Source organism: Coffea arabica, chromosome 2e (assembly GCF_036785885.1).
Source record: "Coffea arabica cultivar ET-39 chromosome 2e, Coffea Arabica ET-39 HiFi, whole genome shotgun sequence".
Taxonomy (NCBI): Eukaryota; Viridiplantae; Streptophyta; class Magnoliopsida; order Gentianales; family Rubiaceae; genus Coffea; species Coffea arabica.
In genome coordinates, this window is record NC_092313.1 from 75,541,432 (window position 1) to 75,558,289 (window position 16,858).

The window sequence follows — 16,858 nt, forward strand, 5'->3', positions numbered from 1 at the left end:
AGGTTATTCAAATAACTCATGTCGCAAAGAAATAGCTAAGACAATTTACATCTTTCAACTCCTCTTATTTTACTTTTTATCCATTCTCTTGAAAAAATCTTTTGGTATTTTATTAAGAGTAAATCTTATATACGTTGATAGTGTATATACTATCATGATTGGATAGACGGCATATATATAAATTTTGATTTTCAAGTTTAAATTCAGATTATATGTCATGTATTTAATAGTAAAAGTGTATATACTGTGTCAATATATAGAAAATTAATTCTTTTACCAAAATGAATGAGTGAAAGAAAAAAGTCTATTCTTGTCATCATTAACTAATCAATGCAACAATCTAGATCTCATCATTGAGGAAAAAGAGAAAGAAAACGTTCTTTATATGTGTTCTTCTGATAATTCGATACTAACTACTGCACAGTTTACTTTCATTGGGAATCTTAAAAAACAAAAAAAGTTCCAAGACTTCTCCTACATTATTTTCCTAAACAAAGTAAGTTCCTATACTTAAATTAGCCAATCACAAGTTATCTCCTACCGAATAAAGGTGTATACTTAAATAAGCCAATCACAAGGTATCTCATCCCCGTGAATCCTCCGTTCCGGACCACAGGCATTCCAACGAATTTTCTGTCCCACTTCTTGACAATCTCTAATCTATTTTTTATTATATTATTATTATTTTTTATAAACATCATATTTTAATTTTCTTAATTTTCTTAATATTCAATAATTGTTAATTAAGTAAAAATAAATACAAAAGTCTCAAAAATATATATAATAATAAATTAAAAAATGCAACAAGAAATTCATAAAAAATCTCATTTTTTTATACATTTTGTTTTTTGGCAAAATAGAAGATTCCTTGCAACTCCTGGATCTCATCTAACAGTAACACTTGCTTTCCTTACTTTCCTTTCTTTTTTTTTTTTGGGAGGGGGGGGGGGGGGGGTGGAAAGATTGCCTTACTTTAGCCTCATTGTTTGTTTCTAAATTCTAATCCCTACCGTTAAAATGGGCCCGTGAATCACCCAAGTCCAACGGACCTCGTGATTAAGAGCTTCCTAGCACAATTATGCTGTTCTCCACTCCCAAAAGTCCTCAAAATAGCTCCCCGAAGAAAGGCATCCTGGAGTGCCAACATTTTATCTTTATTTTTATCATTTTTTAGATTTATTGTAATTAATGATTTCAAAAAATATATATATATATATATTATATTTGATGTATGTTCTACCATTAATACAGATTTATAGAATAAAAATTATCTTTTTTTAAATCAAAAAATCCTCAAAATAGCTCCTCAGTATTCTTCTCATACATCTTTTTTTTTTTTAAGCCGATTTGAAAACTCCATAATCAAAGAATTGTGATGTTTTTTCTACCCTAAAAAAGTTTTGTTTTGCCAAAAGGTTAAAATTAAAAAGTTTGTGCGTTTGGCAGAAAGTAAGAAACTTGACAAGTAAACATTGGCAATGGAGTGGCTTTGGGATAGGAGAAACTCCGCCCGACTCCCACTTTACAAAAGTTCCTCCGGCCCCATCCCACTATTATTATCTTTATTTATAATCATTATATATATATATATATATATATATATATCTAATACAAATAGTTTTTTTATTAATCATTACTTTGAAATTTCAGCAAAATATTACATCATTTTATTATAACAACGTAACATGTTACTTTTCTTTAATGCGTTGCTTAATTCATACAAATACATTTTTGTAATAACAATAACACAGCATTAATTTCATATTATACATATAAAAACATACATAAATGTTATACTATATTAAAATTTAGGCGAGGGGAAGGGTAGGGGTATGTTCCTCTGTCCTCCATCCTATTTGGGGTGGGGGGAGTTCGGAAATCCCTTTGCCCCACCCCATTTTTTCACTCACGGGATTGGAATTCACTCTGTTATCATTCCTAAACATGTTTTATATAGCATTTTAGAGTAGTTATAATATGATTAGGGGTTTTGGAAAACCTACAATCCTTTGGTTGCAATTTATCTTTGGAAAATCGTCATTCTTTTGACAACTTAAATGGAAATAAACCTCTGAAAATTTAATGCCTACATCCCATTTGATAGTCAATTACTAGCATTTCAACTTTCTGCTAAACACTTTCGTTGTAGGGTATGGTAGAGTCTAAATTTTTTGAACATTGAAATGGTAAATTTTGGTACTTTTTTTTTAAAAAAAAATTTATTCCAACAACGGAGATTTGGGATTTAAGTTTCAGAAGGGAAAGGAGAATTTGAACTTAGATTCTACAAGTCTTGGTAAAATTTAGAACCTATGCTTTTTTTTTTTGTATACCCAAACCGTAAAGGATTTTAAATATATTTTCTTATAACTTTGATATGTTCTGCTGCAATATATTTTTTTTTATAAAGAGTTTTGGATGTATTTTACGTGTAGTGTTTTACGGGATTCTCATTTGATCCCTTGATCTTTTTTGCTTAAGGGTATGCCCCCTTATTATACTTGCTCATCAATGAAAATTTGTACAACTTGGAGAAATTTTTTAATACTTGGCATGATTTTCTTTAGCGAATATAAAGTTCTATAGGAATTTATGTAGTGTTAAAAGTTGCCTTAATTTTTTTTTATTTTTAACAAGTGTAATATACGATGGACCGATTTCAAGGTATCTTTTTATAATTTCAAGCAAAAAAAAAATTTTTTTTTCAAAAAGGAAAAGTCGAGCTTGGGCAGTTTGTTGCACTAGTAGCTTATTATAATTCTTTAAAAAAAAAAAAAAGCTTATTATAATTCAAAGTGGATTTGGGCATCAATTTGAGTTTAAATTAATTGGTCTATCAATTGATTTAATTATAGCACTAGTATTTAAGGTTAATTGTTCAATCAACATAAAGCAAAACCCTACTAAGTAGACTACTTAACCAACAATAATTAGGCAAAGCCACCTCCTAACGTCAAATACACAGAGAGAGTAGTGTCTCTGTGAATTACTACAAAACACAGCAAATCTTATTAAGACCAGACAGTGAGAAGTGAGAACACACACTCTCGCACACACACTCTCTCTCTCTCTCACACAGACAGTGAGAGAAAGAAAGAAAGAAAAGATTCTCTCCCACACACAACTCTCTTTCCCATTTCATCTTCTCCAAGATTTCTCATTTGTTCACTGCAAAGCTCGCCTCTTTAATTTGCCTGACCTCGCCGGAAAACAAGACCCCCCCCCTGCATTTTCGGGCAAACAACATCCACGTTTACTTCAGCATCCGGGCAGGCAATATATATCCCATTGATTCGATGACACCTCATAGCTTCCTTTGATTATTTCAAGCTTGATAATCCCATTGTTTCTCCTAGTATTCGGCCGGATCCCACTTCAAGTGTACATGCACATTTACATAATTCAGATGAATATTGATAGCTTATCAGTACAATAAGAGACGACAGTGACAGCTGCAGCGGCTAGTATATAGTGAAGAGATGTCGGTGTACGATGCGGCGTTTGTGAACAGCGAGCTATCTAAGCCAACCTCCATATTCGGCCTGCGGTTATGGGTGGTAATTGGGATTTTTGTGGGAGCCGTGATTGTTCTAATCCTTTTCTTGTTGTCTCTTTGCATCACCGCCTATCGCCGCCGCACCAGCAGCACCGCTAAACTTCACCATCCCGGAAAGTTTTCTGGTGCAGCCGAGCTGACCCCAGTTGTTTCCAAGGAAATCCAAGAGATCGTTCATGATTCCCACCCCGATCACCGCCCCATTGTCCCTCAGGCATGTCTTCTTTTATGTCTACTTCTTGCTGTCGTGATACTAATATATGCTAATTTACTGCTATTAGTTCTTAATTTTGAAGTATGAAGAAAAAAGAGTACATTTTTAATGACAAAATGTTGACCAAATTGAGTTGGGATTGTGGAGTTTCTTTTCGATCTTTACTTCATCTACAAATTTGTTTAATTTGTTTTGGCATAAGGATATGCATTATTGCTGAGTTTTGTTTTATTTTGCTTTTTCTTTATGATGATGTATAGGCGTTGCCTGAGATTCAGATAGACATGGGGAAGGTTGAGCACAGGGTGGTATTTTCGGACAGGGGGGCATCGAGTGGGGAGAGTAAGGCAACAAGTGGGGCGGAGACAGGGTCGTTCGGTGGTAGTGGGGCATTGCCAGAGGTGTCCCATCTGGGGTGGGGAAGGTGGTACACTTTGAGAGAGCTCGAGGCAGCTACCGATAGGTTGTCTGATGCGAATGTGATTGGAGAAGGTGGATACGGGATTGTGTATCAAGGTATTCTGGCTGATAATACCAGAGTTGCCGTGAAGAATCTGTTGAATAACAGGTATGGGAACTTACAACTAAATTAGCTTTAATGAACTGTTGGTTTGACTTTGGCAAGAGTATGATAGATAATCAGATGGTATCATAATGGTATTCCAGGCATTGCATACAGTGTATTGTCACTATAACTGCATGTCTCCAATAATAGCAATGAATACGTGTTGCTATTTAGGAATTTTTTTACTCCGGAGGAACCATTTGTTTTTTTTTTGTCCTTGTTACACCATTTGGCAAGTTAAATTTAGTATTTGTAATTGTCAGTTTTCGCTTTTTTATGCTTGTCTTGAACAAGTTTGATTTGGACTTTAAAGCAATCTGCTTTCAGGTGAATATGCTTCAATTTCTATATACCGTGAAAAGTGCCAATTTTACAACACCAAGATGTAGTATGCTATTGTATTTAGGACATAAGATCTAAGCACTGTTTGGAATGGTTCTATTGTCGTGGGGTGCGTGAAAATGATAGCTTTGGCGGTTTCATGTACTGGACGTTGGCTTTTGGAACCTTCATCCTCACTTCAAACAGTAAAAAGAATGTCCTTTTTTTCTTTTGCTCAAAATAAGGGAATTATAGTTTTGTGTTGTAGTAGCAGTGCATTATTCTCCCTTCCTCTCATGCTTAAACTCATTGGAGTAATGACTATCAGGGGGCAAGCAGAGAGGGAGTTTAAGGTTGAGGTGGACGCTATTGGGCGAGTGAGGCACAAGAATCTTGTCAGGCTGCTGGGATACTGTGTCGAAGGAGCTTATCGGTAATGATATGCATCTCAGTTGAAGAATGCACTTCGAGTTATTATTATCCCAAAAGAAGCTGATTGACATGTTGTGCTTGTTCTTTTTGTGCAGAATGCTTGTATATGAGTACGTGGACAATGGGAATTTGGAGCAGTGGCTCCATGGAGAAGTAGGGGAAGTCAGTCCTTTGACTTGGGATATACGGATGAATATAATATTGGGAACTGCAAAAGGGTATAGACTTTAGATTTGTACTTCATCAAATGTCCATTGTTTTATTTGAGTGAGTTTCTTGCGTGAATGTTGTCTGCTTGTTTAAAACTTTATTTCCTGACCCTTGCAGTCTGGCATATTTGCATGATGGTCTTGAGCCAAAGGTTGTTCACCGTGACATTAAAACAAGTAATATACTACTTGATAGTCAGTGGAATGCCAAGGTGTCAGATTTTGGACTTGCAAAGCTGTTAAATTCTGAAAGGACTTATGTGACAACTCGTGTCATGGGCACATTTGGGTTCGTTAATTTCATTTCTGAAGTAGCTTACTTGTTTTGTCATATGACGTTGAAGTTTTGCTAAATATCATTGTTTTCTAGTTATGTGGCACCAGAATATGCGTGCACTGGCATGTTAAATGAGAAAAGTGACGTTTATAGCTTTGGAATACTTATCATGGAGATAATTACTGGTAGATCTCCAGTTGATTATAGCAGGCCACAGGGAGAGGTTAGTACTCAAATTTATGCATATCTCATAGATTCCCTTGTTTTTTTTTTTTTTTGCATTGAACTTCTCAATCACCTCTAAAATGGAAAATGGTAAACTACTGACAGGTTAATTTGGTGGATTGGTTGAAGTCCATGGTTGGAAATCGAAAATCTGAGGAAGTGGTGGATCCTAAGTTGCCAGAAATGCCTAGTTCAAAAGCACTTAAACGTGCTCTTCTGGTTGCCCTGAAATGTGTTGATCCTGATGCCCATAAGAGACCAAAAATGGTGCACGTAATCCACATGCTGGAGGCAGATGACCTGCTGTTTCGTGATGTATGCATCTTATTCTCTCTTTTTCTTCATCCAAGAACCGCTACATCTGAATACAAGAATACACTTACTAGGGGGTCCTCCTTATTCACTCTCTAGATTTCTCACTACTTGCATACTTACCTCCCTCTTTTTGTTCTCCCTTGATCTTCAGGAACGACGAATTGGCAGAGAATCTGCTGGTTCAAATCGTGAGTACAAAGAAAATAATCTTGCTGGTTCCAATCGTGAGTACAAAGAAAATAATCTTGCTGGAGCAAAACTAGTCAACCAACCATACGGCAACGGTGCATCTAATAATAGTGAAGGTGACAATGGTACGAGCCATGACTTGCCATCTAGGTGGAGATAATATTACGGATGGGAGATGTCAGTAATAATGTAGGTTTATGCAAATTTTGATGCTTGCTAATAAGCTTATTGCTCTCATTCCATTAGTTTTGTAGGATTTGTACTAGCTTCTTCTTTTTTTTGTGATATAAAAATATGAAATCACCATTGGATTATGCCTCATAAGTTATTGAATCAGGTTTTATTGTATGCTAGATTGGTTGACTGTTTTGTACTACTTAGAAACTATAAGTCGCATTGTATGTTTCCATGCTTGGACAGAGTATACCACAAGAAGGCATACTTCTAAGGATTTGGGGCAGGGACGGTCATCAGTATGACCGTCCCTGCACGGTTAAAAATTTGTGCGGCTGAAAATTGGCCCTCAAAATTTTGTGCGGCTGAAATAACACCATGTAACTCGAAATCCGCGCCAAGTGTGGGGCCCACCACTATCTGTTGTGAAAATACATCCTGTGAAAAAAAAGTTACGCGCAGTTGAACCAATGTTACGCGCAGTTGAAATGAGCTAAAATTGGCAGGACGGTTGCAGCCCCGAGTCCTACTTCTAACCTTCTCATTTTTCTACTGCAAGTTCAGTTGTGTACTTGTCTCTGTTTCTCTGTTATGTTAGCTAGGTTGTCTCAATCTGTATGCCGTACTCTATTCTTTTTCCGCCGCAATCCATGTCGATCTCATGACAGGTTAATTAAGTGCAAAAGTATCCATCAAACATCATCAGAGCAAGCGCCGTGATCATAGGTATGCATCAGTGCCCCACTGAGACAGAGCAACTATATGGGAGGGTGCGAAATGTACAGAAAATAAGACTCCAGACTCCAAATATCGGATTATTATAGGGTGGTGGAGCCTTTGGCCAGCGAATTTGGTTCAAGCCAATTCATTGCAACTCCCCCGTGTCTTTCTCAATTTATGTATTGTATGCCCTGGTTGGTGTAGGATAAGTCAGGCAAGCAAAGCATATTCCAGAGTGGAAATGGGGTCATGGGATTTTTCTTTCTTTTTTCTTTATTCAAACTCACTTTCAATGTCTTGGCTGGACAATTGGACAATGTGCACTGCCTTTGGAGCATGACAAGGACACCTACAGTTTACATGGTGTACAAGTGAGCTGTCTGTGGCTGTATGGGGCTACTTTCTTTCCTTCAATTGGTCCACATTCTTTACTAGTAACTGATTCTTTTTTCTTTCTTCAGAAGAGTAGGGTATTAGTCATTTCGTACCAGGATGAGGAAATAAGACACCACCTAATTAGTGGGCTGTAGTCGGTTCAATTGGATGCTGCTACTATGGTTCCATTTGGTTCAAGGGCCAATTGCAAACGTTACAAGGAAAACCAAATCTCAAGGTCATCCATTTTTCTTCTGTTTTTTTGTGCGGTTGCATTTCATCTCTCTGTCACGGTTCTGTTACTTAAAACAATAGGTAACTCTCTACATTGAGCAGAGTCAGAAATTTCCTAACCCATTTCGTGATCACATTTTCTTATTACCTTTTTTTCTCACATACATTAAATCGCTACAATAATTTTTCTACAAAAAATCCTAAAAAATACAATCCAAACAAGGCTAAACAAACATATTTAATTAAGTTTATTCATACCCGTCCATGAATAAATGGGTATAAGTATCTTAAATTTTTACATATGAGTATTATTGGGTAACCTATCAAACCCAATTAACCCATTTAGAATTATCTTCTCCCAAACCTCCTCTCTTCCTCCACCCATTTTTTTTTTCAAATTTTTCATTTTGTCATGATATTAACTACTTTTGTTTTATTATTATTATTATTATTTGTTGGTTTTATCTTATCATTTTATTTTCTCTTAGTTTGTTAACTTGCTCATTTTTCAGCATTACCAATTTATGACAAATTTTAGCCTCTTTTCTTACTTTTCCAAAATGAAATTTTAAATTTACACACGAAAAAATGTTAGAAGTTCAAAATTTTTGGATTAAATTTTTATGTTAACTTTTATAGTATTTAGTTCAAATTTTTATATTCTTATTGTTTAATTATTAAATAGTATGTAATTTTGCAACATAGAGTACGGATGAAAAAAAATTGATAATTAGATTTATTGAGTATTATAAATAAATATTTAAAACTAATGATGGGTGCAAAGGATGGTATAAATTGATAACTTAGTTTGCAAAAATGAATTTAAATGAATTTACAAAAAATTAAAATAAATGGATTATAAATGGGTAATTGAGTTACCCAATTCATTTTTTGACTTACCCATTTATACCCATCTAATTAAATAGACATAAATAAATTGACTCACTTATATCCATTACCCATTTTACCCACTCATCCAAATCACCCATTTTGACGCCTCTATCCTTTCTCATGCCGTTCTTAATTGGTCTATACTCTATAGGATAAACAGCACTTTTACCTGCTAAGAAAATGGATTTTATGTAGTACTAGTTTTAGACAGTAGTCTGCTATTATATGTGTACGTGATTATTTAAAACCTGCAACCAGTAAAGAGAAGAAAAGTCAAAAGTGTATCATCCATCATCCAATAATTAGGGAAGTGTGTAGGTTTTAACCACGGGAGCAAAAGTATTAAATAGCTCTGGGAATGCAAGTACAATCATTGAGCTGCTTGCGCGGAAGTGGGGGCAAGTTGCAGATTCATGTGATGCGTTAATTGAAAGAAGCATCTTACATAGAATCCAGCAAGAAACAGCTCCAACTCAGCCTAAAAGGCAACTGATATTGACATTAGAATTCTCAAAATACTAGTACTAAATTTGCACCTCAAATCAATAGCTGAGACTCTAACAATAGATTAGAGTAGAAGTAAGGGTAGTGTCAATTAACTATGTGAAAAACAAATGCTAGCACATGATGAAATGATGAAATAGAAATAGAAGGTTTGAACGCTTGACTTTTCATCCCACAAAAGGCGCTTAAGGATTTTATAGCAACCAACGGCCGGATAAGCAACCACTGGACCAATGGCTCTCCTTGGACTGTAGGTTGAGGGTTCAAACCTCACCTGGACCCGTTGTTTTCCACTTCTTCCTTTCTCCTCGTTCTTTTTGTAGGAACAGGAAAAAAAAATGGGAAAATGAAAGTTTTTTATTTTCCCCAAGCTTATGTGCCCATTAATTCAGGGGGTACAGGTCCAATATGTACGTAGGCCCAAATGTGGATGGAGACCCATATATACATAGGCCGAAAAGATGAAACTACAATTCGACCTCTCTCAAGAGTCGAGTCCATAATCAGTATGGAGATATTTCTAGAATTTTCTTCACCATTGGATGGTAATCTGGTATTTCCAGATTCCCTTGACCATGATGAAAGAAGTGGAAGGCCTAGATGGACGGTTTCCACACTTTCCAGTGTTGTACAGAGTCGACCACACTTGTACCATATGACCCCGATTTTATGCGAAGAAATGTGGACGAAGAGTATTGGAGAAATAAATTCAAACAGTTTAACTTAATGCATGTTTTATCGGATTTATGATTTCTAATGCATGTTTAACTTATCATTAGGACAGTAATGTAAATCAAATTATCAAATTGTACTAGACGATTTTCAGCAATCTATTAGTAGAATTTGCTTTTTATAAAAAGTAGGATTTGTACACAATGTCCATCAAATACCATGTTGAACAAAATGAGGAATTTGTTAGTGCAATTAAACTAAATTGATCCTTGAACGGATTTTTGTTTAAGCCATTTCATGATAAATATTTCAGTATACGTTTCCACTTGCACGTGTAAGCATCTTCCCCATCTGGTCAACCACTAAATAATGTTGTTAAATTCGGACCGGATAGCAATTCGACTAAACTACTAGATCATGGGTCAACTGGTCGGAACAGTCAGATCGTTCTAAAAAATCCGTTTGACGTTAGCATGATGTCATAATTATTTTATATTTTTATAAGTTTTAAAAATATTGAAATTAAGTTCTTGATTATATTCGACCAATCATATAAAATGTTCCAAAAATATTAGACTTACAATCAAATATATACCTAATAATTATATATAAAAATGTAAATTCATGAATAAAATATGTCCGTTCTTCAAAACTACTTGAAAATTAAATTAAAACAAATTAATGCAAGTTGAAATTACTTATGCTAAATTAATAAGATTATAGGGATGAAAACATTTTGATTTAGAGATTATTCAGAAAAGTGAATGATCTTGATATTTATACTAAATAGGTGCCGTTTTCTTATTCCTATTAATAAATGAAACTGTTACAATTTAGGTAAGGAAAAATAAGAGAAAAGTTTGAAAATTGGATTAACTAGTCGAACCAAGTTATTGGTTTAGCCGGTTTCGACTAATTTTTTTTATCAAAACGATTTTGTGCTACAAACTAATTCAGAAAGAAGGTCGATTCATGGTTGAACTGGTCAAATCGGCCAGTCCAAACCAGGTCTAACAACACTACCGCTAAACAAGAGTTGTTTACTATTTCTAAAAGAACACGATTAATTTTGGGATTTTTGTAAATCATAAATCCAACATTTTTTTTGGTTTAATCACTCAGCAATATCAAAATTAAGTACAGTGTTATTCTTGACATGCACATTTAAACTAGTTTAAGGGTCTATTTGATAACATAACAAAGTGTTGAAACTGAATTTTTTTATACATTCAGATATTTTGGGTGTTTGATAAATAAAAATTGATCTGTTGAATTTGTGTGTACTTTTTTTAGCACAAGAATCGTAATTGAATATTTAATTCTAATAAGAATCAACATATTTATTTCAACTACTTTACATTAGTGTGTTTGGATTGTAGGTTATTTGTCCAAATATATTTGCTTACATCACCATTACAATTTTCAATACATATTTTTATCTTCTCAATTACCTGTTTATCTCACATACATTACATCACAAAAAGGTAATTAGGTAAAAATATCTCAAATAACTTACAATCCAAACACACTATTTGTTAATTAGGATCAAAATTCTTATCAAATTTTTTTATTCAAAATTCTTATCTAATTCTGTATCGAGGGAAAGGAAAAGGTAAGTGTATGCAAAAATATACTAGCTATTTGTGATTTCAACATGATTTTCATATTCGTTTTTGCGTGTTGAAAAGGTGTAGCACATGACTTTAGAGTTTTGTCAGGAGCCTTAGCAGACCCAACATGCAACTTTCCTATTCCTCCAATAAGTTAAATTTATTTGAAATAGTGTTTTTTTTACAATAGTTTTCATCCACAAACATTTATACTTTGATATATATATATATTGTGCAAATAGATATTATTTATGTGATGCAGCTTATCCATACACACATGGCTAGGCCTGTCAACGGTCCGGGTCTGGACCCGGACCCGGCCTGGATCCGTGAAATTATTGCGGGTATGGGTAGGGATTTAATTCCGTTACCCGGACCCGGACCCGGATCCGGATCCGTTTTGTCAAACAAAAAAATGGATCGGATACGGAATATAGTATTCCGACCCGTATTAGACCCGGATCCGAATATAAATGGATTAATAATTTAAAATATGTATATTTATCAATATAATTTGATTAGGGTAATGTATTTGAATAAAGTCAATTTGATTTATTTTCTTATTTATTTTTTTTTGTATTAGTTAGAAATTAGTGTACAAATATATTTTTTTCTCATTTTTATTAGAAATTATAAAATTTCATAATTTTTTTCGGGTAGATCCGGACCCGGATTCGGAACATAGAGTAGAAGACCCGTCGGGTAAACGGGTCGAATCCGAATCCGATTTGGTATGCCAGGTCCGGGTAAAAAATAATGAATTCCGGGCCAGACCCGACTCGTTGACAGGCCTACACGTGGCTTTATGGCACCATATCAAAATATTAGATAGTGGTTGTCGAATTTTCAAAATGCTTCTCGTCCAAGATCAAAAGAATAACGTTTTAACCAAGTACATGCAAATTTGAGAAATGTAATTGAACATATTTTTGGAGTATTAGAAGCTCGTTATCCCATTTCAAGATGATAAAACCATATCTTTTTTCCCATGCAAAGAAACATTATTGTGATTGTATGCATTGCTCTTCACAATTATTTGAGAAGAATTTCTACAAATGATTATTGGTTTCAACAATATAATGATAATGATGCTATAATACAAAATGGAGAAGACGTCAAAGATGACGAGACAAGCGAAGAAGTAGGAGAAGAATCCAGACAAGCCGATCAATTAGTCATACATAACATACATGAAGAAATTACAAACAATCATTTCTAAATTTTTTAGGTCGGATTTAGATGTTATATGAATTATTGGATTGTAATATTTCTTTTAATGTTTTCTATGATATATTTCATCTTTTATATTAATTTGATTTAAAAATAAATATTGTCATTTTCATACCTTACAATTTTAAGCTAATTAAATCATAGGTTCTATTTATTTTTTGGATGAAAATATAGAAGGGCAAAATTGTACAATTTAGCTTATTAAGCAGTTAGTTAAAAATGTTTATCAAACAATATAAATAGGTTTAGTATTAAAATTCAGCCTGTTATATATTTCTTTTCAGTGCTTAAAATTCAGCAAATTAATTGTTTCAGTGTTTAGATTTCAAAATTCAAATTCAGTTTTATCAAACGAAACCTAAGACACATTCAAAGTTTAAAACTCAAACTGATTCATGTCAATTAGAGGTTAAATTACAGTCTTGAAAAATGATTGACGTCAAATTGAAATTTATTATACAAAATTAAGGACAAATTCAATAGTTGCTTTAGAATTTTCTAGTAAAAGGTCCGTACAGAAATAGGCGTATAAAACGGTGTATTACCAAGATTTCAGCAAACACGCCACAGCCCATAACATGTGAGCTCGGCCCACCGAATATCAACGGTCCGATTCTGCCGACAGCAATCTTGTAATTTAAAATTGATACACCACTCATACATCAGCACGTATGCATTCCACGCAAATTTCACAAACCCCGTGGTTTAGATGTCGCCAGCCCCACCAAGTCCTCATCTACTACTTCAACCCTAAAAATTGCGAAGACTTTTTGGACAAATTCTCATCTGTTACGCGTCCCCTTCCCTACCACTTTCCTCGACGCTTCCGCTCTCTCTATATCTCTCGTATCATTTCCGGTACGGCCGCCTTTCATTGTATCTACATATATATGTTGTGTGAGAATTTCATATAGGGCTGCTGACTTTAGATGTGTGTACAGTGAGGGTTTCATTTGAAATTTTCGTTTTAGAGATAATTTAAGAGCGTTGACTGATTAAATCGGTCGTTTAAGTCGCAGATCTACATAATCGGTGGGTATTTTTCTTGTTTATCGCTGAAATTTGGTTAATTTTGATTAAGAAATGGTGAATATTGTTTGTATGAATGATTTTCTGGTGGATGAGGGTTAGATCTGTTTGATTTGTGTTTATACTCAGCTTCATGGCATGGATCTTAGCTGATTTTAGTAGATACTAATATGAAGAGTTGAGTTATTCTATTTTAGATGGTGGTGGTGGTGGTGGTTTTTTTTTTTATAGAAAATTTAATGCTTTGTTGTTTGGTTGTGCCTCTTTGGTTGAGAAATGAAATCCTGGTTAGATCTAGTCTAGGGTATGTTATTATATTCTATCGCCTTTTCGGTTCTTTTGAATATATCTAATTTATTGGTTTTTTTTTAAATCTATATTTTCTTAGCCATTTTCTTACAAGAATAAAGATGGCTTTTGCAAGTCTTTAGGATTTTTTCAATCTTATTTCCATAAGATTGTTTATAACTGTTTGGCTCGAAGGATGATCTGAATTTAATGGCAGGGTGCTCGTTTTATTTAGTTCTAGATTTTATTTTGTTCCTTGGTGTTTGTTGTCTTGATGTCGTGTGTTTCGTTGAAGTGTGCTTGTTAAATAATCTAGGTATTGCTGGAAATAGATTGAGGGAGTTTAAGATTTTCCAAATACTCATTTTGTTCTTTTTAAATTTCTGTCCGTCATAAAGAGGTGTATTTTCAAAATTTTGTCTCTAAATTGTTTTTGCATAATCAAGGATATCTGAGTTTTATACATATTTCAACTGTTTTAAACTTAGGTAATTTCCCTGTTCGATTATGTTCTGATTTTTTTGGGGGATAACTATTGTGCTTTCAGTGATGTGTTGGCTTGTTATTGGTTCTTTGGTGGTAATTTGTACTGAAATGGGCCTGTTTTGTCCGTGTAACATGCATCTTACTTGTCTTAATGCTTGTGCAGTTAATAGTCCATTGAAATGAGCCGCCCACAGGATCCACACAGGCCTTCTTTTCCATTTGGAAATCCTTTTCGGATGATAATGCCCAAGGGCTCATATCTTTCTCCAAAGCTTACTGAACTGTTGAACTCTTTCGAGGAGTCACTAGCTCAGCGGCTTAGAAAGCTTATGCCTGCGGACAGGGAAGAAATATTAAGCCTGTTGTGGATGAAATGTGCTGTGGAGTCTCTTTCTGCTATTCATACGGACATAAAGACCCTTATCACTGGACTTGAACTCCCTGTCAGTGATTGGGATGAGAAATGGATTGATGTATATTTGGATAATAGTGTGAAGTTGCTGGATATCTGCATCGCTTTCAGCTCTGAACTTTCAAGGCTCAACCAAGGCCACCTATTTCTGCAATGTGCCTTGCACAACTTGGATTGTGCTTCCTCAAAGCAATTTGTGCGTGCTTGTTCATCGCTGGATGGTTGGAGGCATCACATTGGTTCAAAGAACCCCAGGATGGAGAACTGTTTTTCCATATTGGACAATCTTATCAAGACACTTAACCTTCCTAAGATTAAGAATTCTTCCAAAGGGAAGGTACTGATGCGAGCTATGTATGGAGTAAAGGTTGTCACTGTCTTTGTTTGCAATGTGTTTGCTGCTGCCTTCTCGGGTTCTGCAGAGAAGTTGTTAGATTTACAGGTTGAGGAGACTCGTTTGTGGGCAGAAGCTTTTGCAGGCCTGCAGGGCTTTGTCAACGGGGAGATAAGAAGTATATACTCCAGTGGGAAGGCCACAGTTTTGAAAGAACTTGAAGCAGTTGATGCAAATGTAAAGAAGTTATACCCCATTGTACAGGAGGGGGTGGGTGAAGAGGCCGAAGCATACAAGAATTCAGTCTCTGATCTAGGGAAAAGGGCTGAAAAACTTTCACAAGGACTAGATCTACTTGCAAAGGAAGTGGATGGTTTTTTCCAAATTGTTCTCAGCGGGCGTGACGCTTTGCTTTGTAACCTTAGAGTTGGTACTAACGTTACTGACCAATTACAAGAGAAAAAAAATGTAGAGGTGAGGTGAACCTGATGATGGTCACTTCTCTCGTGTAAGCACCGTTGTAGTGATGGGGTTGGCTGACGATGTTTGCAGTATTACTACATTATACGAGTGCGTACATAGTGTTGAAAGGTGTGCGTTGTGTGCTACTGTGGTTATGCGTGAAGCATGTTTGAACTTCTGTGTAATAGCAGCACTATATTGTAACTGTATGTTTGCGCATACGTGTTTTCAGAGCTCGGTCTTCTCCTGCTGTTTCTACGTCTGTTTTTTTTTATTCCCCATTTTATCTTTACTTTTTTTTTTAAAGAGGAATAGTCTCAAGCCCAATGGGAAGCACATTTTCCAGTCATTAGCTAAGCTTTCCTCTTTCGTCTCCTGATCGCCTGGTCAAGCCCAATTTATGAATTCGATTAAGGATAATTTCTTGTACAATTGGAGATGTCACATAACAATTTATCATGTTTTCAAAAGGCGAAGACGCCCTCCCTGGGTTATAATGTGAATTGTTTATCAAGTAGAAGGCATTATAGGTACTTTATTATGTCAAGGGAGATAAACGTAATTATGTAAACTTGACGAGACCCGGGTGAAATTATCCCTTTGCAATAAGACTACTTAACATAACATAGACTATAGAGAAAATAATGCAAAATATAGAGAAAAAAATAATTTTGATAAATAAAAAAAAGAAAAAAAAAGTATTTAATCACGTGTGAAACTGTCCTACGGCTTTCTTGTGGCGAGAATCGACCCACGATCTTGCAGTATTTCGCGATCACGGCCATGTTTAATTTTCTTTCTTCTTGTGCTTCCTATTCTATTCTTGCTGGAGACCGAAGCTGGAATTCAAATCAGAGCTCCCCACTCGTCTTGGAATCGTGCAAAAGCAGAGAGGAGAGAGATAGACATCCAATTCCAATCCAACAGAAGTAAAAGGAAAAAAAAAAATACAAAAGAGACGAGGAAAGGAAAAGGGGATCAATGGGAAAGGGAAGCTTCCGTTGAAGTCTTATTAGTCTTTTATGATGGCGGGCACCTTTGACCACATGTTTTCTTGGTCAGATAGATTGTAAATCCTTTCCTCCTAGCCTAGTCTGTGGGTCGGATTATCAAAATACTCACAAACTTGTCAAC

At 35.1% G+C, this 16,858-nt stretch overlaps 2 protein-coding genes across 3 annotated transcripts; both read left to right on the forward strand.

Moving 5' to 3' along the window:
- Nucleotides 1-2,981: 2,981 nt before the first annotated feature.
- On the forward strand, nt 2,982-6,656 carry LOC113733220 (probable serine/threonine-protein kinase At1g01540). Its single transcript, XM_027259462.2, has 8 exons — nt 2,982-3,770; nt 4,031-4,338; nt 4,985-5,089; nt 5,184-5,306; nt 5,416-5,586; nt 5,668-5,797; nt 5,905-6,114; nt 6,266-6,656. Exons 1-8 carry the CDS (start codon nt 3,480-3,482, stop codon nt 6,461-6,463), a joined length of 1,536 nt encoding a protein of 511 aa, XP_027115263.1. The 5' UTR covers nt 2,982-3,479; the 3' UTR covers nt 6,464-6,656.
- A 6,626-nt stretch (nt 6,657-13,282) lies between these two features.
- LOC113728105 (protein BPS1, chloroplastic-like) lies at nt 13,283-15,957 on the forward strand. 2 transcript variants are annotated; one of them, XM_027252611.2, is made up of 2 exons: nt 13,283-13,571; nt 14,680-15,957. In XM_027252611.2, exon 2 carries the CDS (start codon nt 14,696-14,698, stop codon nt 15,743-15,745), a length of 1,050 nt encoding a protein of 349 aa, XP_027108412.1. In that variant the 5' UTR covers nt 13,283-13,571; nt 14,680-14,695; the 3' UTR covers nt 15,746-15,957. The 2 variants fall into 2 exon arrangements, with proteins under 2 accessions (XP_027108412.1, XP_027108411.1); XM_027252610.2 differs by having other exon boundaries at nt 13,486-13,745.
- The last annotated feature ends 901 nt before the right edge of the window (nt 15,958-16,858 follow it).